The 24,984-nt window shown below is 36.3% G+C and overlaps 4 protein-coding genes and 1 long non-coding RNA gene across 9 annotated transcripts in view; 3 read left to right on the top strand and 2 right to left on the bottom strand.

The window, feature by feature from the left end:
• Positions 1–2,791: 2,791 nt before the first annotated feature.
• On the top strand, positions 2,792–4,276 carry LOC131438295 (uncharacterized). Of its 2 annotated transcripts, none has more exons than XR_009230900.1 (3): positions 2,792–2,997; positions 3,095–3,323; positions 4,148–4,276. It is a non-coding gene; the product is annotated as an uncharacterized LOC131438295 (long non-coding RNA). The 2 variants fall into 2 exon arrangements; XR_009230901.1 differs by having other exon boundaries at positions 3,095–3,334; positions 4,148–4,241.
• On the bottom strand, positions 2,993–5,714 carry LOC131438294 (tetratricopeptide repeat protein 27). Its single transcript, XM_058608195.1, has 3 exons — positions 5,585–5,714; positions 4,545–5,397; positions 2,993–4,487 (listed from the first exon to the last, which is right to left on the bottom strand). Exons 1-3 carry the CDS (start codon positions 5,631–5,633, stop codon positions 3,038–3,040), a joined length of 2,352 nt encoding a protein of 783 aa, XP_058464178.1. The 5' UTR covers positions 5,634–5,714; the 3' UTR covers positions 2,993–3,037.
• Positions 5,715–6,080: 366 nt separating this feature from the next.
• On the top strand, positions 6,081–7,457 carry LOC131438567 (dynein axonemal assembly factor 10). The gene is made up of 2 exons (XM_058608669.1): positions 6,081–7,104; positions 7,174–7,457. Exons 1-2 carry the CDS (start codon positions 6,203–6,205, stop codon positions 7,379–7,381), a joined length of 1,110 nt encoding a protein of 369 aa, XP_058464652.1. The 5' UTR covers positions 6,081–6,202; the 3' UTR covers positions 7,382–7,457.
• Positions 7,458–8,918: 1,461 nt separating this feature from the next.
• Positions 8,919–10,525, top strand: LOC131437833 (nuclear migration protein nudC). Its single transcript, XM_058607444.1, has 4 exons — positions 8,919–9,133; positions 9,211–9,524; positions 9,671–10,213; positions 10,272–10,525. Exons 1-4 carry the CDS (start codon positions 9,059–9,061, stop codon positions 10,321–10,323), a joined length of 984 nt encoding a protein of 327 aa, XP_058463427.1. The 5' UTR covers positions 8,919–9,058; the 3' UTR covers positions 10,324–10,525.
• Positions 10,526–15,361: 4,836 nt separating this feature from the next.
• The window catches only part of LOC131435868 (uncharacterized), a 158,218-nt gene continuing 148,595 nt past the window's right edge, over positions 15,362–24,984 (bottom strand). For all 4 annotated transcript variants that reach the window (XM_058604115.1, XM_058604118.1, XM_058604116.1 and 1 more), the window contains 3 exons: positions 23,204–23,923; positions 22,467–23,010; positions 15,362–15,864 (listed from right to left, as the gene is read on the bottom strand). In XM_058604115.1, coding sequence (XP_058460098.1) covers positions 15,839–15,864; positions 22,467–23,010; positions 23,204–23,923 — 1,290 coding nt within the window. In that variant the 3' untranslated portion in view covers positions 15,362–15,838. The remainder of the gene's footprint in view (positions 15,865–22,466; positions 23,011–23,203; positions 23,924–24,984) is intronic.

The following is a 24,984-nucleotide window of genomic DNA, read 5'->3' as shown; positions in this document are numbered from 1 at the left end:
TTCTTGTCATAATTTTACTGACTTGTTCATCATTTATTACCGACGTTCGGCTTACAAATAAACCGTCATCGGTAAACTTCTCTGAAACCCGCGAATTTAAGGGAGCACATATAATATAACTACGACACATATCATTTATCATCGTTGATGGTAGTATGAAGTGCGTGATCACCTGCCATTTGATAAAAGCTAAAACATCAAGTTTAAAATAGAAATTAATAATATGAATAATGAAAAACTTGCTTACCATCAGGAAATGATAGGAATTACAAGAAATTGAGCGTTTCGCGTACAATTTTCTCAACGCAAGACTAAATTTTTACTTAATCCCTTCCGAAAATTAATCAATTTGACAGATATGAATCTCACCGAAGAAGTCAGTAATGCTTACAGAAGTTCTTTATTATAATTAATAGATTCACTTAAAAATTGGCAAATCTTTTTTTGAATTGGGAAATGTCAGTACTTTCAAGTTGCTAAAAGTACCACGTGCACTCTTAAGCAGCGAGAAAGTTCACGCGGAACTTGTTCTGTACTTCGAACTGTCAAAAATTGCCACGTGTTTTCTTAAGCAGCTAGAAAGTTCACGCGGAACTTGATCTGTACTTTCAAGTTCTCAAAAGTTCCGCGTGTACTCTTAAGCAGCAAGGAAGTGGACTTTTTAAGCAATTGTGGAACTTCTGGTTGCTTGGGTACTGTATAGTATGTGAAAACACTTCTTCAGATAGAAAAAGTCGTAAAGACTCTAAGGTTTAGATAATTAAACTGTCGATTATTTGAAAACAAACAAAAATTACTGGGTTGTGTACGCGACACGACCGATCATGATGACATTTAAAATGCAATTTCCAAACTCTCTCACCGACAGATATAAATTTAAAAAATAGGTAAATAATTGTGAAATACTATCTATGACTCTAAAGCTAAGAAGTTAGAACCAAATACAAATAAATAAATATTTGTATTTGCTTCCAACAAATTTATAGCATTGAACTGACAAAAAATTATCATCTTAACAATAAATCTGCATATGCCGTTGAACAATCAGAACCATAGTTGTTAACCATATGTTATTTCTTTGAATGAACATTGTCTTTTCTACGTGTACAATACCGGGTATACAAACCAGATTTAGGGCTCTTTTGTACTTTATTCAGGGTAATTGAAAAAAATGTTTCTTCAAATTCTACAACGTTTCTAATTCAGACGATGGATATATAATATTTGTCTCTGGGGAAATCGTTCCGGATTGGCTATTCAATGCATATGGTACTGGTGTTATAGGCCAGTAGTCGTACGTTCGAGTCCTGATCTGGAAGGATCGTTGAATCGCAACACTAGCCATACAACGATTCTGTTAAAAAAGAATCGTGTGCACAGTCTGTTGAAACAGAAGGTCAAATTCTACAACAGGAATGTGTAACAGCAATGTTTTGCTTTTGCTTTGGGGAAATACAAGAACTGTGGTATCGGATTGTTCAGAAGAAATCCTATATTAGTATTGTCATCTTCTGTCAGCGAGAGTGCCATCCTGTTTTAAGTGTTTTATCCGCAGCTTCAAATTGCTTACAAATAAAAAAAAACTTACAGCGAAGCTAACCGTTTTGTTGTTTCGAACAATTAATCGTGTAATCGAAGAAAAATTTCAATAGGTTTCAAAAACACTGCAGAATTCTGTTGTATAATTTATTAGGGGTTTTCGAAGTAAACCCACAAAAAATTATCACATCCAGTGTAACTCTCAATGTGTTGGTGCGATGAAAATTCGAGTATTTTGTGAGAAACCTCGAGTTAAAAAGTCGGCTTCATCCTAAGTGAGGTATTGCCAACCAGAAGCAAGAAGTACAAAATAATCGATTGTATTTGCGACAATAATTAGAAGATGGCATCTTGGATGACATTGTGAAACGAAAATTTAGCCATAACCGGAGCGGATGCTCAGGCAATCCTAAATTTTCATTTTTACAATATTATACTCCGATTTATTCAGTTTTTGTTCCAGTAAATGTGTTACAAAATTGTCCCATTTTGTCCCAAAACAGAGGCCATTGGAGAGCGATTTATTTTTGGATTTTGTGTATAATTGTATCAAAAGAATGTATATACACCGAACTATTAGCTGTGTTCAATTGGATTACGTCCATTTTCTTTACGTCTAAGTGCATCTGACAGAGTCAATGAATGCCATTTTCAATGACTCAAAATAGACGAAAATGACGAGAAATAAATGTCACTTTCAGCTCCGCTTAAAAATTATGAGAACGAGATCCATGGTCAGTCAACGGTATAAGCTGAACAGTAGTATGAATATTCTGGTCTTTCTTTCATTTAGTCTTTCAGTAATTTTCGGTTGCAAATCGTATTATACTGCGCAGTGTCGATATTAAACCGAAGCTTCGAAAATCGATAATGACAGAAAACGACCCACAATGATTTCTACCTGTTGTTGCTCGTATCTATAGTAGTTATGGTCTCCAAGGTGGTTCTGTGGAGTAATAACTTCGATTTATCATATTTTAAGCGCTCCTTATAGACAAATGTCAGATTTTTATTATATCGATGAAAGAATGAGAAGTGAAAATTGACTGATTCTACAAGCAGACGTTGTTTTGGTTTTGTCTTGTCGTACGGGAACAAGTGACGTTTGCATTGATACTCTCTTTTTTCGCAATGAGAGACAAAAATGCTTCGTCTCTCTTCGAATGAGACGATAAAAGAACGGATATTTTTTGTATCAATGCTCTTTATAGACAAATGTCAGATTTTTATTATATCGATGAAAGAATGAGAAGTGAAAATTGACTGATTCTACAAGCAGACGTTGTTTTGGTTTTGTCTTGTCGTACGGAAACAAGTGACGTTTGAATTGATACTCTCTTTTTTCGCAATGAGAGACAAAAATGCTTCGTCTCTCTTCGAATGAGACGGTAAAAGAACGGATATGAGGCTGTAGGATGGGATTCTTTCATTGAGAATGCGTGACAATTTCAAGTTCTGGTACCTGACCTTTTAGTAAAATTTCAATTTTATTCACCATTTACTGATTCATAACATTCGTTAACTCATCGGTCAATTTTTGTACAATTTCTTTCAGGGAATCTATCAGACCAGCGTTTTGTTCCCAGTTTTCGGTGTTCGCCGCTTTCCAGCATCCCTGTCCAGTTAGTCTAGCAGAAGATAACTGAGATTTAAGAGACGGGAGTTTCCCAGCGTCTTCCTTTCCGTCTAGGAACGCTCGTAAGCTACTTTCGCACAATTGAATACACAATTTTACTATTTTTTCACAACTGTCGGGAGCCTTCGACCATTGACTGTTGGATAAGGTAAATCCCCGGTAGGCGTTTTGAAGTTTTTGTGCCTTCTTCAAGTAATCATCTTTCTCTAACAGAGAGGATAGTTCATACAAATAGCCATTGTTGGAATTTTTTGCGCATGCATGACCTAGTAATTTAACCATTTTCTTTGTTAGGCGACTTGATGAGACTCCATTGGCATCGGGAGCTCCTTCCGAAATAACTTTAACTAGAATCTCCAGCACTTCTGGATCATGAAATTTATCACTTAGTTCAACAAGCCTTTCGTATGCATTTAGAGCATCTTCATAATTTTTTGTATCAATGCTTACGACTAAATAGTTGTCCCACACTTTCCAATTGTTGAAATTACATTTCAATGCTTCTTGGAGAATTTTGTGTGCTCGTTTTTTATCACCTAGTTTGATGTAGGCTTTTGCTAAATTGTTCCATGATTCAAACCCATACGGTTCTAGAGATGTGTACAGCCGATAAGCTTTGGCAGCTTCTTCCCATTGTTCAAGTTGCAGAGCAGCATATCCCAGTCGCAGTAGCGTGTTCTCCTGAAGGCAATTGATTTCGATAGATTTTTGCAAATGTAAAATCGATTCCTGGTATTGTCTTTTAGCGAAATAAAAATTACCCCAGTGACGCTGTGCTCTGGCACTAGTTTCCTTTGACAGCTCCCATGCCTTCTGATAATATTGAATATCATCGGTGGCATCACCAAGTAGACAGTACAGAGTCACCGTAGGTTTTTTACTGATTTCTTGTTGAATGATTTCTGCTGCTTTGTGTTTCAGTTCTAAATGATTGTAACAAGCGATAACCTCTTCCCACTGTTGTAATTGAAGGTACAGATCGAGAGCACTTTTGATCATCCCAAGACTGATCATAAGATCTCCCAGTTTGGATTTGATAGTCCATCGAGGAATTAGCGTAGCAGAGAAAACGTAAGACAATCGATGAGACATCGGTACTGCATTTGAATCTAGTAGATGTATCAGTTCTTCGCATTGCTTCAACGAGCGATCGACCGTTCGTTTATGGTTTGCTTCCTGACATATGTTAAGAAATAAACTGGCTACTCGGGTGGCCCATGGACCGTGATGTTGATACAGTAAAGACTTTATATACGGCTCAAGTTCCTCATCCGCTAGTTTGTCTTTGGGTTGTGAATATTTTAGAAAAACACTGTAAAAAATATACATAATAATTTTGTAAAAAAACACTTATGAAATTAAAGCTTACATCTTTGTTAGTACCATTTGTTGCACTATACTAGGCAGTTGTGCATCCGAATTTTCTTGTTCGTCTGTGAACTTGATCTTATCCAGTCGCACATCGTCATCTAGTTTCAGGATCGTCGGCAACGAAACACGACCATGCGTTTCGAATGATGATGGCAAAGAAAGCGTTTCTAAACCTTTTGCTCTCAACGTTAGTTGCGGCAATGCATTTTGCTGATATTTTGTTCGTACACCGAGAGCACCTTCAACATTCAATTCAATACCAGTTAAATCCTGTAACAAAGCTATCCATCGTTCTGATTTTGTGATTCTTCTGAATAACACAAAGCCTTGAACAATCTCATTGTATGCTTGGAATTTTAAGTTTCGGTCATCTACATTATCAAATTCTTTAGCTATTTGGTCTACATTCCGGTCAAATCTGTAGTATAAACTATGTGTCAAATGTTCTAAGCATCGTTGATAAATCACCAAATAACGCAGATACCAAAATCTTTCAATAAAACTTGCATTCTCTTCAGCTTCGTCAATCAATTTTTCGAATATACATTTACAAATGTACAGTAATTCAGGAGAATGAGTGTTAACATTCAACTCTTCACCATCCAAAGTGATTTGTTCGGCAATAGTGACGTCCTTGGGAAAATTTATTACATCCGTATAGGAAATCTGAGGACCCAAGAAATTGTTCTGAACAAAAGCGAGCAGTGCAGCAATGGCCGTTGAAAGTAACTCAGATCGATCCACTGACGCTACATTGCCTAATATAATCGATTGAATGATTGGCGCTTTGAAATATTCGGCCCAATTGCAATCTTTGATCAAACTTTGTAAGTCTGAAAGCACCGATACATCTGTGGAAAATCGAATTTGATAGTTTTATTAGAATGACTATTACTGTGGGTTTATTGTTTCTAAAAATCATTTTTAAGTCATTTTAAATTTGCTCTCTTAGAAACATTAAAAATAAAAATGTAGTTTTTGTCAATTTGAATTGGTAATTGATAATTTATTTCTAGACATAAACTGAAACATACTTACCTTCGCAATGTACAAAATTAAGTATTTGTGTGAAGTTATACACGTTCATGTTTAATAGTAATGATTAAAAAATAACAGATTTCCAAAACGTTTTACGCTAATTCTGAAAGCATGTGTTTGTTATTGTATTTTGTTTTGATAAATACCGGTTTTGTCGGTTTTGTCAGTTTTTGATCTTACCAGTGATGCCAGAACAAATTATGTGAAATGAAATTGCAAGATTTAAAAAGCCTACTACTTAAAGGAAAAACGAAGGCAGTAATTTCAATTGATTTCGAGTGCAGAATAGGATCCAACTAAATCGTACCAGTTTTAACAAATGTCTGAATATACAATCATCTACTTAAAACTCAAATGTCTACAATAAAATTACGAAAATTACACATGACCTAACAGTTGTGGAAATCTTATATTCACCTTACTTATATTATGTCTTGCCTTAATATGGTTGTCAAACATATCGAAACAGGGACAAATGGAAAAGGAACGACGGTCTCAAAATAGCTGCATGGGTTTGTTTACATTCCCTAGCAACGGTCCGGACGATTCCGGGTTGTTCCCCACGAGTTTTCCAAAGTTAGTAGTAATGCTATATCGGGGAAAAATTGCGCCGCGATTATGGATTCGGTTCAGATGATAGCACACATCGAAAAGTCCCTAGACTATTCGGTATTCGACGTAAAATGGATTCCTTGTTCAGCCAAGTTTGTGGTGATTGGATCGAAACCGAAGGGTACCGGTATTCTACAGATATATCAATTGAATCTCGGTGAGTTAGATAAGCTCGAAGAAGTCGAAAAACCAAAGTCTTTCAAATGCTGTTCATTTGGAGCTTCTCGCTTTCGAGAAACGCAGCTTGCAGTAGGAGATTTTGTTGGGAAGTTGGCTATCTACGACATGGAACGATTAGGAGATCCGGTTTATGAGGCAGAAGCTCATTCTGGCATCATCAATGCAATCGACGCAATTGGTGGTACAACAATTAATTGTGGAGCACCAGAAATTGTTACAGGAGGAAGAGACGGGTCAGTAAAAGTCTGGGATCCACGACAAAAGAACCAGCCGGTTGCTCACATAAGTTCAGCGAAAGATGGTCCCGCCGAAAATCGTGACTGCTGGGCAGTTGGATTCGGTGATTCTCATAATCAAGTTGAACGTTCAGTCGTATCTGGGTATGATAACGGTGATGTCAAATTGATTGATCTACGCATGATGGCAGAACGATGGGGAACCAATGTTAAAAACGGTGTATGCGGACTAGAGTTCGATCGCAAAGATATCAAAATGAATAAATTGGTCGTTAGCACACTCGAAGGTGGATTGCACGTTTTCGATATGAGAACTCAACATGCTGAAAAGGGATTCGCTCAGCTGACTGAAAAGACTGCTGGACAATCCTTAGGAACAAATGGAGTTATAGAAGGAAAAAAGTCCACGGTTTGGACGGTGAAACATTTACCTCAAAATCGAGACATATTTGCATCATGTGGAGGTTCCGGAAATGTGCGCTTGTGGTTGTAGTAAGTATAATTAATGTCGACATTTTAATCTTTCAATGAAGTTCTACAGTTAAAGAGTATTTTTTACAGCCACTATCCTGAAAAACGAGTCAAAACCCTGGCCAGTGGGGAAGATCAGGGTGTCGTCGGAACGTTGGAAATGCTTAATGCTACAACATTATCTTCTCAACCCGTTCATGCTTTTGATTGGAGTCCGGACCGTCAAGGACTTGCTGTTTGTGGCTCTTTTGATCAAACAGTACGTGTCCTTGTGACGACCAATTTGCATATCCATTGAATTGCAATTTGATCAAAGCTATCTTATTGTTTGATTAGTCAATTAAATGAAATAAACAAATAAGTTCAATCTTCAACGATGTATTCAATTATGTTTAATAAATAATCTGCCGTTCCAAGCTCAATTGTCGCGTATATATAGGAAATCCCAGAACGTATTTGTAATTTTTCTCAAAGGATTAATTTGTTTTAATCAATATTTTGATAAAAACAACATATATTTTACTTGTGCGTTATTGTTTATTTATTGACTAATAATTTCACAGTAAATCCAATTTGAAAAATTTGTTTTCAATGAACGAACGCTAGTTAAATGTAATAATTGAAACACTTTAAATTTACAAACTTCTTAGTTGGAATAAATGGACTTAAATTAAGCTTTTTGAACTAACGCTTTTGATTGTTATAACCATACATTTTTGTTGGCTTTAACAAATAAAATGATTACTTTTGAACTAATTAGCAAGGTATTTTTTAATACTATTTTTTCAATTTATATTCATTTTGAAAGTCTTGAAAACCTAGTTTTTGATTGATATTGCCAATTTCCATATGCTATTCAAGAAATGTAGTATTTTCGTCGCGAGACGATCGAACTATTTATATGTTTGAATTGTGAACCATATGCTCTATATCACTGCACATTTACAACTCTATTTTTACATTGTTAATGTATAATTATACTAATCCTACAAACTTTAAAGCACTGTGCATTGAATTGTAACTGAGAGTTATTTTACAACAACCTGCTGCCGTGCTGTATATCGACATTCGATGCTATATTTTGGAGCAACGAAACTTTAAAAATAACTATAAAAGTAATAATCCTATAAGAGTATAATAATCGCCCTTTTCAGCTTTATAATAGCATTGTAAAAACATGTGTAACTCCGCTGCATTTAATCAAATTTTACATGAATTTTTAAACTGAATTAATGTAAAGTTATAATGCGTCGTGGTTACTTGGGTAATTTTGTCAGATATAAGACAAATATAAATTATAACAAACAAAGTATATGTTTTTTCTTCGAGTGCTCGATGATCTTTGAATTTATTTACGAAAACGAAAAGCTGTGCATTATTAATAAGGAACGATCAAATGTGGCGCTCGTATGAACTGGTTGAACTGTTTATTAGGAAATATCGTACTCTTAGCAATCCTTCTCTCTGACTATTCGCAGTTAATAATAACTGTAACTATCATCTTTTAATGTGCATTTTAATATCGAAAAAAACAGCAGTATTACTTAATAATTGAAAGATAAAGTAACAAAGAGCAACTGTCATTTGCACTTAGACACTTAGACACTTAGACATGTTAGTTCCCTTGTTAAACATCAATAGCTACAAGGAACGTCCCCAAGGACTGATCCATTAAGTTTTCTAAGGATTATTAGTTTTTTGATTCAGTCTTCACTTGAAATTGTTTTAATGTGGTATTGTTGAACAAAATTATTCATGCAATATACAGTTACGTTGTTTTCAAAGTTCGCTACAGAAATGTTGGCCAGGAAACTTTTGTCGATATTTTTGACATAATGAGTTTGTTTTTCTAGAAGTATCGAAACAATTCGCGATTCGTAAAACACAAGTCTGAAATCGACTGAAAAAGTTTGTAAAGGAAAATAATCTTTGAATTTTCAAGCGATAAGCCGGTATTTTATCATAAATTGGAAAAATGTCTATCGATGAAGGAAAATTCGATCCGGTTCTGTTTTCGTTAGCTGAACAACATCGGGGTGGTGTTCCAGAGGTAAGATTATTGATTGGATTACTCGCAATCTAACCTCAACTTTTGTGAAATCTGATTCTCATTCTCTGCTTCCATAGTTGTTAGCTACGATTGCTGGATTTTTGAATCGGAAAACGGATTTCTTTGTTGGTGGCGAGGAAGGTGAGTGGGAAAAATTAGTGTTGAAAATTTTTCGCAAAGAAGCAGAGCTCGCGCAAGATGTTGCCCGGAAGAAACGCGAAGAACGTGAAGCTGCTGAGCGAAGACGAGCCGAAGCCCGACGGAAGAAAGAGGAGGAAATTCAACAGGAACAAGTAAAACAGGAATCGGCAGCTATTACGGAGTTGACCGATGCGGAAGCTGAAACCATGATGAAAGAAATTAATGACGAAAAGAAAGACCATGTAGAAAGGTTAGTGACCATTGTTTGTATTGTACAACGTTTCCCTGGATACCTAACTGCTTGTTTCCACTCTTGAAAGGCCCTGCCTTCTGAGTGTCAAGGCAGTATGATACATAATTGCTATAATCTGTAGTCTGATATTCTTTATTTTCCAGAACCGAAGAAAATAATGAACAATCAAACAATACTGAAGAGGTAGATGACGATGACTCGCCCGAAGATAAAGGTAAGCTTAAACCGAATCGAGGTAATGGGTGTGATTTGGAAAATTACAAATGGATCCAAACGCTGAATGAACTCGAACTGCGTGTGCCATTCAATGTTACATTTACGCTAAAGGCGAAAGATGTACTGGTCTCAATTCAGCGTAAATCGTTGAAAGTAGGCCTTAAAGGGCATCCTCCTGTTATTGATGGTGAGCTACATGGCGAGGTTAAGGTTGAAGAATCATTGTGGCATTTGGACAAGAACACCATTGTTGTTACACTTGATAAAGTTAACCAAATGGGATGGTGGGAAAAGCTGGTCAAAACGGATCCTCCGATTAATACCAGAAAGATTAATCCAGAATCGTCAAAGCTCTCGGATCTGGATGATTCAACACGTGGCATGGTGGAGAAGATGATGTTTGATCAGCAACAAAAACAGAGAGGACTACCCACTAGCGATGAGCAGAAGAAGCAAGATATGCTGCAAAAGTAAGTGTGGCTATAAGCAAACTTTCGGAGTATGGATTGTATTTTGTTTGTTTTTCAGGTTTATGCAGCAACATCCAGAAATGGACTTCTCCAAATGTAAATTCACCTAGATTCGTAGGGAGTCAATCGTGTTCTAGTTTTAACATATACGCACTAGTACTAAGATCTGCATGAGTCATTCTGCTAACCTGTTCATTAGAATGAAGTATTTGCAGCGAAGAGATTTGGCGTAGATGTAATATTCCTTTGTCTCTTGCTGAAATTTATTTCGAAGTACGATCAATATGTATCAATAAACCACGGAAAACTTAAGTAACAAGAACATTTATTTATCTGTGAAACTCTTGGTTGCAAAGGAATTCATAGTATTTTCAAACATTGTTTTGTTTAATCGAAGAAAATTCTTGTAAAACTTACTATTCATCAGAATAGTAATTTGAAAAACAGCGTTGTTAACGAATCTACCAGAAAATTATTTTCAGTGTACCTTTTATTAAAAGCTCTATTGGCTATTGATTGTATCCCCGAATCAGAATTGTGGTTTCGTAGTTAAGGATTACTGAATTAAAAGGATAATGAAGTGTGTGTAATTTTGACGAGGGATGACTGAATTTCCATTGGACATTAATTTTTTATACTTGGCGATACTAATTCGTTTGGTTGAAATTTGATACAATCTAATGAGTGTCTAAATAAACAATTTTGTTTTCGAAGCACCCAGGACTGATAGTCAAAACGAAACAATCTAGTTGAATTTTCTATACTGGTAGTGAAACAGGGATATAACCCAAGTAGCAAAATATCAGTCTTGTATTGTATTTCTTATCTCTTCCAGCAAGTTTCTGTTTTATTTGTTTCACAGCAGCAAAATTTGTTTTGAGGAAACTAGGTATGAAGCTGCTTAAATGAACATATTGTACAAACAGTTAAATAAACCGTTTTGGAACATAATCCTTCCAGAAATTTGAGTTGTTTCCATAAGGAGCAATATGATAGATTCTCACATTTGTTACAAAAACTCGTGAAATCATTTGTCAAACATACCTAACAACAAGTAGCAGTAGTTCAGTAGCAATTATGGAACATGCAATTCATCGACTTTTAAATACTCTGTTCCGTATCAAGACATTTATGATTGTCAGTCTCAGGCAGAAATTAATTTTTATAATCATATACTATGCGCATCGAAATGGTATAAACGTAGCTTAACATATTGTTGACATAAACGCCACCACAACAAAAAGCGTCGGATTCAGGAACCACACCACTTTGATACACGCTCGTTCAATTTTACTCTAAAGTGAGTACAATTTCACTCACTTTCGTTAAAAGTGAAAATACTCTATAGTGAGTAAGGCTTGTTTACTCACTTTTGAGTAAATATGGTATTTGTCAAATTCTGAGTAACATTTACTCAGTGCTACAAATGGTAAAATTAGCTCGAGTGAGTAAATATTACTCAATAGTATTCGAATTGAGTAAGGGATTCGAATAAACTGCTCGAATGCTTTAAACAAATACTGACTTACTTCTATTAAACGAATGAAGGAAGCCGCTACCTGTTCATCGGTCATTGGAAAGGATCCGTCTGTCTTCCTCCGTTCCGCCTCCGACAAAGGAAAAAGTTCCGCCTCCGACAAAGGGAAAAGTTCAGTGAACGTAAATTTTCACACAACGTTTTCAAAGCTCTGTGAGTTAAACCTGTCAATTTAGAAACTGAGTCTAAGTTACCCATTTTTCTAAATCAATATTACTCACTTTTTGACATTTGAACTAAATAGGCAAAAGTGAGTACAAATTACTCACTTTAGAGTAACATTGAACGAGCGTGTAATGTGGAGAGAAAATAACTAATATACACTGAAATGAAAATCTTATTTATATTCATTAGATTTGTCATATGAATCATATGCATAATATAATTCATAGAAATTATATGGAAACTTATAATCTTTATTTAATGTGTACGTCAAATCTAAATGGACGTTATCATAATGAAAGTTAAAAAAATATCCCATATAATTTATATGGAAATCCGATGAAAGTCGTGAATAGTTGTGTCCTCGATAGTCATCAACTGCTCCAGATCATTTTTTTCAGGAAGTTTCGCATCTCAATGTAATTTTAAATCGCTGACAAGACAGCTCATCCAACTTCGCTCAAGGATATGCGTTAACGGACCATGAAATATATATCCGGTACATTTCATTACTCTATCTGTCTAGTAAGATTCATTGTTTTATTTTCAGTCTCGGGATCTCACTTCTCTTTCGCAAATATCTTGAGGTGCTCCCTTACCGAATGGAATACTAGTATAGCTTGAATCCTCAAAGAAAAGTAGTAGTTGGCAATTATCTGCTATTCGTATGACCTATATTGAAAGTTATATATATATATATATATATATATATATATATATATATATATATATATATATATATATATATATATATATATATATATATATATATAAATTTTATAAAACTAGTCATATGGTATATATGAACCTATATAAATACATTCGAAGTGAATATAATATGCGCTTCATAAATTGTTCCAATGTATGTTGTGCGGATATCTAGTAATGGTTATAAGACGCGCCAATAAATTTGACTCAGACTGGAAATTTCATTCGTTATATGGAAATCCTGTAAAAATAACGTTAAGAAGAGTTTTATGTTTCATAAGATTATCTCATATATTTGACATGATGTTGAACACATCTTGTAACTATGATTGGAAATGCTAATAGTGCAAAATCATTAGAATATCATATCAGCTGTTTTTCAAAGAACGGCGAATCTAACATTGACAGCAAATGGAGAAAATCATCGATGAATGTTTCGACTTCGGTTTCAAATCGTGTTTAGAAATTATCGTATATTCTCTGATCAATTTATGATTAGTCGATGAATTGTTAGTTTATTTTCAAAAGGCACGCAAATGTTACCACTTTCCTTCTATATCCATTGAATAAATCAACATAAAAAGAGTTTCGCCCTTTTTCGATTTGTTTACTTTCATACTTCCTGTGTGAATTATAAAGATACGCCCTTGCGCATTTTTTACGAAATTGACTGGTTTTCGCTACTAAGACAAATCTGTGAGTAGTTTTATTGTCTCTTTTACTATTTCCAGTAATAAAAGGTTCGGTAACTATCTAAAATAAAGAAAATAAATAGTTTCGCCCTTCCTTACCAGCAATTGAAGTATCGCCCTGTTTGTTGGCATGGAACACGGAGGGCGAAACTTGCGTAAACAAATGGAATGACAGTTTCGCCTTTTATAGTTCTTGGTATTACCAAGATTGAGATTTTTGTAGAATACGAATTTTTAGACAAAATTGTAGGATTTTGAAGCATTTATTGGTAGGAGAGAGAACCTCGATTTGTTTACTTTTGTAAGATACGTCCTTCTTTGAAAAACAGCTGATATAATGTGAAAAAGAAAATTTAGCTCAGTGTAGGGTAACAGAGATATTTTGGTCACTTCATATATTTTGGCCCACCTAACAAACTTTCTGGATTTAATCGATGTTAAGTAACCCATGTTGAATCAATTTGAAGCAAAGTCTTGGCATTACATTCCTTCCGTGGAATTTGGCCTTTCAGTTTCAACAGACTTCGCAACCGATTCTTAGAGTACAGAATCATTGCATGGCTAGTACTATGGATCCTACTGACACTAAGAATCCCTCCAGGTCGGGGCTCGAACATACGACAGCTGGCTTGTAAGACCAGCGTCCTATGCATTGAACTAGTGATGGGCAGAACCGTTCATTTAAAAAAACCGTTCAGCCACTGTAGCACTTCTCCTATGTAGTGACTGAATGCCAAACAGGTCACAACTTGACAGGACCATTGTAAGGATTAATGTAGTGATGGGCAAAACCGTTCATTTTGAAAGAACCGTTCAGAACTAAGCAGTTAAATGAAAAGAACTAGTTCTTTCGTTCTTTCGCTAGTTCTTTTGATTTAACTGTTTAGTTCTGAACGGTTCTTTCAAAATGAACGGCTTTACCCATCACTACATTAATCCTTACAATGGTCCTGTCAAGTTGTGACCTGTTTGGCATTCAGTCACTACATAGGAGAAGTGCTACAGTGGCTGAACGGTTTTTTTAAATGAACGGTTCTGCCCATCACTACATTGAACCGTCAACCAGGGTTGCCACATTTAAATCTGCATTTTTCAGAAGAAAAATCTGTAAATCTGTATCGGGAGCTCAAAAACCTGTATTGAAAATCTGTTTATAGAAGTGATAAGAAATCGAAGCACAACGGAATGAAAAAGTCTTTAGAACCCAAATTTAAAGAAACCAAAACTTTTCTTAGTCTGAATTTTATGATTTTGTAGTTGAAAAAACGCTGGAAGTTGTTTTTGCGTTGGAGCCTTTCCAAATAATGATTTGACGAAAAACTTTCAAAATCCAATCTGAAAGTGAAACTTAATCTGATCTCTTTTTAGAATTAACACACAATCAGGATAATGTTTTCGCTTCGAAATAATAATCAATACCATCATTTAATATATTTTAACTTGATCTTTATTCAATTTTTAATCCACGCTATCAAAAATCTGTATTTTTTGCCAAAAATCTGTAATCTGCATATACAGAATCTTGGTCACAAATTTATCTGAAAAATCTTTAAAATGCAGATTAATCTGTATATGTGGCAACCCTGCCGTCAACCCGGGCATGAATCAATTTGAAGCTAATCACATTAAATTACCTATTGCGGAAGGGTTTTTCAAAGATATTATAACATTTGGTGGATATTTTACAAAGTTGGTCAAAATAAAATAAATCCTGAAGTGGTCCAAAATACTTCTGTTACCCAATTTATATTACAAAGTACATGTCTTGGATTGGCTGTTCTATGCATAAGGCAAGAATCCAGTTTTTGTATGTTCGTGAGTCCCAACCTGGAAGGATTCTTAGTGTCAGTAGAATCGTAGTACCAGCCAGAAACAGAAGGTAAAATTCCACAAGAAGATTGTAACATCAAGAATTTGCTTTATTTTACATGCCTCCGTTGAAATTCATTACCTGTATTATTAAATTAATAAATATAAAATTCAGAGCCACGCTATTCAGGCGAAGTTTCTTTCGTTTTAGTAAAAGGTTTGTATTTATTTCTTCCATAATGTATTTTTTCACATATTGTGTCATAATTTAAATAAGTTAATAAATATCACAGAAAACAATGTGTAGTAGGGTTTGTTTGAGGAAGATTCATGTTTACAGGGTAGAAAATTTATGAATATTTGTATGGAATAGTAAGTGGCATTTTAAATGCTTCTTAACTGACTTATTTCTCTTTTACATGCGGTAGAAAAATGTGTTTCTGAAATCGTTATTGCATTATTAATTTTTCACCAGCTTCCACCAGATTTTGGTAGCTTGTGTATAGAAAGAAGTTATCCTAAATAACGGTAAATCAAGCACGGCCACGTGCTCTCGAAGCTTATGCAGATACAGTTCACTATAGCTATCATGTATGTACTGTGTAACGTTGAATTGGAAAATTGGATATGGCTATGCGTAGTTGTTTGTTATTTGTTCGTTGAGATGGTTGCGTTATGTTCCGGACTCGAATATTCTGTCCTGTGCTAGTTTTTATTTCATCTAGGCATTTCTCTGGCACGCACTGAAATTGAAAAAGAAAGGAATTCAGATGTTATTAATATTTTGTGACATCGATACATATATTTTTGTTAGTCTCAGATCTTCACTCAAACGAGTTTCAAAAATGTATGCAAAACCTAATATTGTAATATTTAAACTGTAACAACAAGACGTTGCCACATACTTCACTACACGTAAGACCATGCCAATTGAGAGGTAAATTTGGAGAGCAATCAATATCACGTTCTGGTACAGTTTCCCGCTTGGAGTAAATTCTGGCAACTGGAAAGATTTCGGTAATTTCTTTAATTTTATCTCTAATATATTTTTAGTCATGGAATTTTCATCACATAAACGAATGACACTTTTGAGAACTTGAAAGTACAGAGCAAGTGAATTTTCTCACTGCTTAAGAAAACATTGACTGTTGGGAAGTTATTTTTGACAGTTGGGAAGTACAGAACAAATTCCGCGTATACTTTCTCGCTGCTTAAGAGTGCGCGTGGAACTTTTGGAAACTTTAACGAACAAAATAATTCCGCGTGAACTTTCTCGCTGCATAGAAGTCGGAAAATCTATTCAAGAAAATGCTTTAAAGTTCATTCGGTTGTGTCGCACGAACTTCCAAGTGTGGATAATTACTCAAAAACGAGCCGCTTAGAATGCCGGTAATTAACTTCGTAAACTGCTTAAGCCTAATCAATCCCTTTAATCCGATATTTTGTTTGGTTGACAATGTAACAGGCTGGATTACATGTTTACAAGGTACTAATGACTGCCCCAGAAAGTATGGACGCAACCAAAAACCGCTGCAATTTCGCAATGGTTCAGAATCTGTCAATTTTTATGGCTGCGTCCTGTTGTTTACACTCTTTTCTAACAACTTGTGCAGTTGTTGATTCTTTTTCATTAGTTTGTCTCGAAATGCGTGGACTTTCAGTAGAACAACGTCGAAAAATTGTGTACAAATCACGCGTTTTTTTTAGAACGGCCAATAAGCCACCTGTCAACTTCCACTTTCGAAAGAAATTGCAGACGAGCTTTGAAAGATAGAGTATTAAATTTAACACCAGAAGAAAGAGAAAACTTTACTCTGCCGTTTACTATTATGACATACTCTCAGCGAGTGCCGAGTCATTCGAAATTACTCTTCAAAGTGAATGTTGATGGATGGCTTATTGGCCGTTCTAAAAAAAGGCGCGAAATGGTTCACAGAACGCGGACTGTCACTGAGAAAGATAGCAAAAATGGAAGGAGTAAGTGAAAAAGCTGTGCGAAATGCAATCAGGAAGTTCAGTGAGGATAACACCTTTGAGGATAAACCGAAAACGGGTCGATTAAAAGGTCCTGCTAACCCTCAGTTGGATAAACGTATACTGAAGGCGTTCGTGCAAAAGAAGGAGGTTTCAGTTCGGGTTGTGGCCAAAAATGTGGGCACTTCGAAGTCAAATGTTCTTCGTGTTAAAGAACGTTTGAATCTTCGAGCCTATAAGAAGCAGAAACAACCAAAACGTAGTCCGAAACAAGAAGCATCGATCAGGCCGAGGGTTCGAAAGCTGTAAAATACGAGCAAGTGTTAAATCAGTCCAAGACATCGATTGAAGTCGAAAAATTTGGTAAGAAAGCTATGGTCTGGCAAGCAATATGTAGCTGCGGTAAGATTTGGAAACCCTTCATCACCACTGCTTCAATGAACAGCGAAATCTACATCAAGGAATGTTTACAAAAACGACTTCTACCCATGATTCGAAGCCACAAGGATCCTGTTGTCTTCTGACCAGATATTGCTTCTTGCCACTACTCGAAATCAACGGTAGAATGGTGTACTACCAAAAATGTCACTTTCGTCCAAAAAGACATGAATCCACCAAATTGACCACAATTTCGGCCAATTGAGAAATTTTGGGCATTAACAAAGGCACATCTTTGGAAACATGTCTCGGCAGCCGAAACCATCCAACAGTTCGAAAAAGATTGGAAAAAATTGTCAAAACTTGTCGTCAAGAAGTCTGTACGGAATTTGATGAGGAACGTTCGCAAGAAGGTGCGCCAGCTAGTCTACAATGCCTAAGTAGCAAATGTTGAGAATAATATTCTGTTGTTGTAGTCTAATATTATCATTATATCGAATAAAATTTGAATATCTAACACTTGTGAATTATTTACAGCGAAATCAAAGTGCGTCCATATTTTCTGGGACAGTCTTTAAAAGGCCAAAGCGGAATGGAGAGCAAAACATCACTGTGGAAACTCTAACCTGAAAATTTTACATTAGTTGTTCACAAAACCATGACGGATGACGAAACTTATATCAAAACTGATATCTGTCAATTTCATGGACAAGTATATTTCATTGCTAAGTCTTTGTTCGATGTTCCGGCGAATGTTCGAAAGAAAAATTTAACGAATTTTAAGATTACTGATTGGGCAGGCGATTTACGGTTGTGGTGAAATAAACACTCCCTTCATCACTTCTGGACGAATCAACGGTGTGATTTACAAGAAAAAATACATTAAGAAGCTATTCATAGGGGAACTCAGTACATCCTAGTTTTGGCCGGAATTAGCATCCTGACACTACGCTCAAAACGAGTGGGAATGGTACCGAGCCAACGGAGTCAACTATATGCCAAAAATATGAACACACTAAATTCACCGGAACCACGCCTAATTGAAAAATGCTGGATAATTATTGAGAGGGAGCTTCTCAAATTTCGTAACACCATTATAATAGCTCGAACTGAATAAAATTTGGGTAAAAGCTACAGAAACATTGGGAAAATCGCTTGTACATTGTAAATGTACAAATTTTGTAAATTTTGTGAATCTTAACTCATTAGTGGTTTTTCATTCCCTGAAAAATTCAAGGAAAACAGCAATCGGCTTAATTTTGATGAGTTAATATTTATGTGTGTACCATTTTTATCGAATGCACCTTTTATCATAATTTAAATTCGTTTCCAATAGTAGGATTCGGATGAAATTCAAAAACGTTCTATGGGGCCGTGGAACCTTTTGTTTAAATCTAATTTTATGGTTGAGATTATTTTTATATTTTATCACATAACTTTGTAACTGTGAAACCGAAAGTAAGATCTGATATATTTCAGGAATCTCGAATGGGATTATGAGGCATTTCAGTTCAATCCAAAATCATGAAACGTGGCTCAGCCGTTCCCAAGAAAAAAAAATGACTTTATTTGTCACATGCACAAAAATCTGATTTGAAATTTCGTTGAAACTCGGCAATAATAATTTAGTGTGTACACCCACATACTGGTTTCAGAGATTGGCATCTCACAGAATAGTCTGTGTTTCACAGATTGCTGCACAAATCTTAAAAATATAACAGATTTTCACTAATTTCAGAAATCGATCCTAGACTGAGAATGTCTTAGAAGTCTTCAAATTGTCAAGGAAAACATAGTGAAAATGTATTTCCTGTTCCGGTATAGTGTTTGAAAGTAGCGAGACCTTTTTTGATTGTGCTCGCCAAAATCATTTCGATCTGTAATGATGTAATGAGAAGTGTGCACAAATTTTGCACAGACTAGTTTTTGGGCCTATCACAGATTTAAAAACAAATGACCAGGCATCATTGACTGCACAGCAAAAAAAAAAAAGAATTGTGACAATCTCAGTGGAATTATTGTTGTGGTTTTCAGCGGGGCATAGAATGCGGCGAAAGCACAGCAGAATAGCGAAATAATGAGCGTTAGAATCACAGGTGTCAGGTTGCAGATTTGCATGAAAATTTACCAATTTCTTTTGTTAGCAAACCCTGCAATTTTGCTGACTATTTACAGGTTTTTAAAACTTTTATATACAATCGGCTTCTTGTTTGATTTTTCTCGTCATACTTATAAAATTCAGCACTTGCATTGAAGGATTCCTAGTTTGCAGAGTTGAAAATTTTACCTGTCATCTCTGCCAGGAGTTGGACAGTTGTTTTAATCCCTTCGCTGTCTGTTGTAGTGAAGTTTGCGTTTTTATATCAACCATTAGAGCGTAGATAAATAAATCGTCTGGTGGATTGAAGGCAACTACAGATTTAAAAGGTAATATTCTCTAACGACAAGAATTATTTGTTTGTACACTAAAAGCATCTGTATCTGTCAAAGACGACTGAATGTTTAGAGAAGACGATTTACATTTTTTTATAGTAGTTCATTTTTATAGTTAATAATGATAATGTTTCGAATAAAGCACGAGGTTTTGAAGACAGAGACGTCGATTAGTACCAAGTATCATTGTATAATTATTATGGTTATAAAAACATTATCATTTAACGGTCAATTAAAAAAAGCGGGTGAGTAATGTCACAGTCATAACTGGAGGACGTGAATACGAATAAAAATGATAATTGTTTGTATTAGTTGATTGCATGAATTTCATAACTTTAACTGCTTCGCTTCCAGAATTGTGACGGAGTATTTAAACTAATGATTGACTTATTGGCGACAAATATTTTCTACCACAATAGCAGCATACAGAATTGTGGAATTATCTACGATATTGAACACTGTTCGGAGCGTTTTTCTCGAACGACAAACAGCACTCGTTTGTGTGCGAATTTCACATTGCGAAAAGTTCAAAAGGCTCTTCAAGTTATTCTGGATTTGCCCTAAATTACAGATCTGTATCTTCGATTTGCAAAGGAGCAATCTTTGAAGTACTTTAGATAATATTTGTAGCCATTAGAAGGGCTGATTTTGCATAATGTTCCCCATCGTTGTTCACTTGGTGTTGTATTTTACTCCAATGCAAACGACCAACAGCAGGATGAACCAACGATCTTCTTTGTAGAGTGATATTGGAACTGAAACTGAGCTCTGGACCTGAACCAACCGGAATTTGCTTTACTTCCTGCTCAGTAAACTGCGCAGGCTAGAATTGATTTAATTTTGAATTTTTTGTGATTATCTCATACAACTGATCTCATACAACTGATCTAACATTTATCATAAATTGATGATCATATTTCCGATGGTATGTATCAAAAATTATATTGATACGTTAGATACAATAAGAGATATTCGCGATCAAAAACTTATCACTCTCTCAGAGAGTAAATTTTGAAAAGCGCCCCATAGTAAAGTACTGAAAATCAAATACAATAATTTTCTGTTTTCGAGAAATATTGCGAAAAAATCACACGTTATTACATCGAAATAACGTATTTAATAGATTAAATCAGCTTGACTGAATACTTAGACGATTCTGATAGGAAATTATGCATCTTTTCGTGTAATATTACAACTTTTAGAACGAAATCAACACATTTGTGATATTACATAAAAATTGCTACAAATCACTACTCACTACTGATGTGCAACGATTGCGATATAATATCACAACAATCTTGGTGTCGTTCCAAAGATTGTCATATTACACGAAAAGATGCATGATTTCATATCAGAATCATATACAGTATTCAGTTGAGGTGATGTAATGTACTCAATACGTTGTTTCGATGTGTGATTTATCTGCAATATTTCTAGAAAACAGAAAATTATTGCATTTGATGTTCAGTACGTCTAAATTTTTTTCACATCAATTGATAATCACATCAGTTCCCAAGCAACCAGAAGTTCCACAATTACTTAAAAAGTCCACTTTCTTGCTGCTTAAAAGTACACGCGGAACTTTTGAGAACTTGAAAGTACAGATCAAGTTCCGCGTGAACTTTCTAGCTGCTTAAGAAAACACGTGGCAATTTTTGACAGTTCGGAGTACAGAACAAGTTCCGCGTGAACTTTCTCGCTGCTTAAGAGTGCATGTGGTACTTTTAGCAACTTGAAAGTACAGAACAAGTTCCGCGTGAACTTTTTCGCTGCATAGAAGCTGAACAATGTATTCTAGAAGCAGCTTAGAAGTTCGTTCCGCTGCGTCGCGCGAACTTTCAAGTGTGGATAATTACTTTAAAAATGGGCTGTTTAGAATGCTATTGATTAACTTTGAGAGCTGCTTAAGCCAAATCAGTCCCTTTTATCCGAACTTCTGGTTAGTTGGGTTGGTTCTTGCAGTGCTTCGATTAAATGAGGTTTCAACCTTTCGTCTTTTGGATAAGAAAAACTTTCCGAACCTATGTGTGAGGTTGGGAATCGAACTCAGGCAGCCTGTCACACTATACCTGCCCGCAGTCTTTCTATTCGAATTCCTATTGAAAACCTCTCAACATTTTTTAATTAAAGTACTTTATTATATTCTATGGCAGCCTTCGATTTTAGTCCGAACCTAGTCCAAGTTTCCAACCAAGCTGCGGTAAAACCGTTAATTTAAAGCTTCAAAGCCAGTGCTGGTTCTGAGTTAAACTACATTGAACTGTAAATCGGTTTGTTTTTTGAACCTGATTCTTATAACAAGTTGGCTCTCATCACTGCATTTTAACGTGAACACAGGTCAATTTAATCAAAACTAATCTTGGATTCGTTCAAGGTTTTTCAAGAAAAACGATATCAATTTTGAGCATTTTGTTCATTTCAGGCAGTCAATTCAAGCTTGTTTCATGGTTTTCACACGAAATAGACCACTGATCATTACACTGTATTACTTCGTTTGGTTTTAAAAATAATATTGTTTTCACACGTGCATTTTTGAAACACTTTTAACATTCATACTCACTTTCTAGAAAGAACACAGCCGCGCAGATCCCGACCATGAAGACTATGCTCATTGTCACGATCAGCACCGTGATCTGGTGCCCTCGGGAACAGATGCCGCCTTTGGGCAGCCGCTGGGGACCGCCCACACCGTTGATCATGGTGAAATGCGTTGAACTGGCCATTGATACCGAATCCGGATCTTTGGTTTTCGTTGTTCTACTCTGTTGGTCCTGCAGCTGTCGCTGCTGCTGCAGGTCCGAGGCGATTTCCTCGATGGAAATGATGGCCGACTCAGTCGGCAGATTGTTGCTGTCACCTTTGTGATAGTCAATTTCGGTTTGATCTGTTGACGAACTTGTGTCCGTTTGTTTGAATGTGATATTGCCGTTGAACTTGGTTCCGATAGCGTCCAATATTGCTGCTGTTGGAACCACTCCGGTTGTCGAGGATAGGTACTCTTCCATCGTCTTGCTGGTGCCGTAACTGGGTTCGTGGTTTTTGTGGATCTTTGCAAAGTTCTCCAAATTCGCTACCGTCAACAGTAACGAGCCGGACGAGGCACTCTGAAAGAATCAGAAAAAGGTAGCGCTAATCGTTTGCTTTGTGTGATCTATGCTAGGTATAAAGTACAATCTACTTTCACGAAAACTCTTGCTAGGGTTGTTAAAGTATTGTAAAAGTTTCCTAACCGAATAGTTTGACGCGGAAAACTCGAACAACCCCAGCTCGTTCCATTCTCCCACACCCCATACTTACATGTGAGCTGTGACTACTGTCTGTGGATCCTTGCGACGACCTTGAGCCACGTTTTGGCGTTTTCGCACTGCTGCCTTTGTGTCCGCCTTCGGCCCGCGTTGCTCGGTGCGGTTTAGGCTCATAAACATCCAAACTTCTGCTACCGCTGTAGCCAAGATTCAGTCTACCACCGTCAGCAGTAAATTGATTGCCGCTACTCTGCCGGCTCGGACGTCGACTTCCGCCTCCACCCCCTAAATGTTGACCTCTGCCAACCGCGACCGATGAGCTGTATTCATCGAACCGATGTTTCAAATCATCCATTTTGGACGCACTCAACTGAGCAATGTGGTGCAGGCTATGGCGGCGACGATCATATTTACGATCGGAATGATCGATTCCATAGTGCGACGATTCAAATGTAAACCCGACAGCCCGATGCGGCACGTACTGGTGCTGTTCATGGTGCATGAAACTGCGATTGGTGTAGGCGGCTCGTTCCATCACCCGGTGGCGATAGTTCCTGACGTCATTGGTGGCACTAAGTTTTCTGTTGTTCGGGTTGTTCCGGCTCGCAACCGGATAGTGCAGATAGTGCTGCTGGTCGGCGCTATCGAAATAGTCATAGGCTGGGATGTGCTGATGGCTGGAATGTGGAGAACTTGCAATGCTGCTGCTGCTGCCGCCACCGGATAGGCAGTTCGATGTTTTACGGGACGGTGTTTCCCATTCGTTGTCCATCTGGCATGAAAAGATACGGAACGGAAGAACAAATTAGTATACAAGGTGGATCAATTTTGACTGAAATTGAAAGTCAATGTCGAGCACGATTTTTACAATCTAGTGCCAAAAGAATGACTAAAATACGATAGCGACCAATTGTTACACTAATCAAAGAATCTTCTTGCCCACTGCTATGAGTCTTCTTATTTGCGAAATGATCTGTTTCGGAATTACTATCGATTAATCTGAAACAACGCAAACGTTATCAAATAACGAAAAAATTTTGGCTATACTTTTATCTCTCTCTTAGAAACGAAATAGTAGCAAATAGTAGCAATCAAATGAAAACTGTTACCGTTTATATTGCCATTGATTACAATTTCATTGAGTTTGATTCGAAATTCTGGTTCCAGAGTTACGAGTTGATAATTTTCTATTTCGTATTGAATTCACATGAAACAGCTGAGCAGAGAGTTGCTCTCTCTCTCTCTCTCTCTCTCTCTCTCTCTCTCTCCCCCTGTGTGTGTGTGTGTTTTTATGTGTGTTTGTTTCATTCTGTATGTTATACTGGTTAATGCACAAGTAATTACATGGTTGTTTTCAAAAATCGAAGAGAAAAATTTTGAATAGAATAGCACAATATTATACATGAGAAAGGCATCATTACACCACTAGGTGGATTAAAACAGGTTTTTTCTTGCAATGCTTCTGGGTGATCTTCACTCCAGATGCGGTAATTTTGATTGTTCACATATCGATTCAGCCAGAAATAAGCTTCGTCGCTGAACAGAAGACACGATTTACGCGTGATTTTTCAAAAACAGTGTTGCCAAAAAGATACCAGCAAAGAAATCACCCTTTAGTACATCGAGCCCTTGTTCACGAAATCTGTATTACTAACGATTCGATTCACGTAACTCTTTTCTCTAATGTCGGTTTCGCTTGATGCCAAACCTAACCCAGTTTTCACCCTAACTGCTGTCAAACCGTTTGTTTGAAGCTGGTTTTGAACCTAGTTTACACGTTGTTGAACTGAAAATCGAGTCAGTTTCGAACCTGGTTTCAATATCAGGTTTGCT

The sequence above is a fragment of the Malaya genurostris genome, chromosome 3, assembly GCF_030247185.1.
Source record: "Malaya genurostris strain Urasoe2022 chromosome 3, Malgen_1.1, whole genome shotgun sequence".
Taxonomy (NCBI): domain Eukaryota; kingdom Metazoa; phylum Arthropoda; class Insecta; order Diptera; family Culicidae; genus Malaya; species Malaya genurostris.
Note: the sequence above shows the minus strand (reverse complement) of the source record. Positions and strands in the feature narration are given on the sequence as shown.

What these genes read in the sequence shown, in the direction of transcription:
- LOC131438294 (XM_058608195.1), bottom strand. Translation starts at nt 5,633, where the DNA reads ATGAACGTGTATAACTTCACACAAATACTTAATTTTGTACATTGCGAA. An exon ending in TAATTTTGTACATTGCGAAG is followed by an intron (nt 5,398 to 5,584) that starts GTAAGTATGTTT and finishes GATTTTCCACAG; the next exon opens with ATGTATCGGTGCTTTCAGAC. An exon ending in CAAATGGTACTAACAAAGAT is followed by an intron (nt 4,488 to 4,544) that starts GTAAGCTTTAAT and finishes TATTTTTTACAG; the next exon opens with TGTTTTTCTAAAATATTCAC.
- LOC131438567 (XM_058608669.1), top strand. Translation starts at nt 6,203, where the DNA reads ATGGATTCGGTTCAGATGATAGCACACATCGAAAAGTCCCTAGACTAT. An exon ending in AATGTGCGCTTGTGGTTGTA is followed by an intron (nt 7,105 to 7,173) that starts GTAAGTATAATT and finishes TATTTTTTACAG; the next exon opens with CCACTATCCTGAAAAACGAG.
- LOC131437833 (XM_058607444.1), top strand. Translation starts at nt 9,059, where the DNA reads ATGTCTATCGATGAAGGAAAATTCGATCCGGTTCTGTTTTCGTTAGCT. An exon ending in ATCGGGGTGGTGTTCCAGAG is followed by an intron (nt 9,134 to 9,210) that starts GTAAGATTATTG and finishes CTGCTTCCATAG; the next exon opens with TTGTTAGCTACGATTGCTGG. An exon ending in AAGAAAGACCATGTAGAAAG is followed by an intron (nt 9,525 to 9,670) that starts GTTAGTGACCAT and finishes TTTATTTTCCAG; the next exon opens with AACCGAAGAAAATAATGAAC.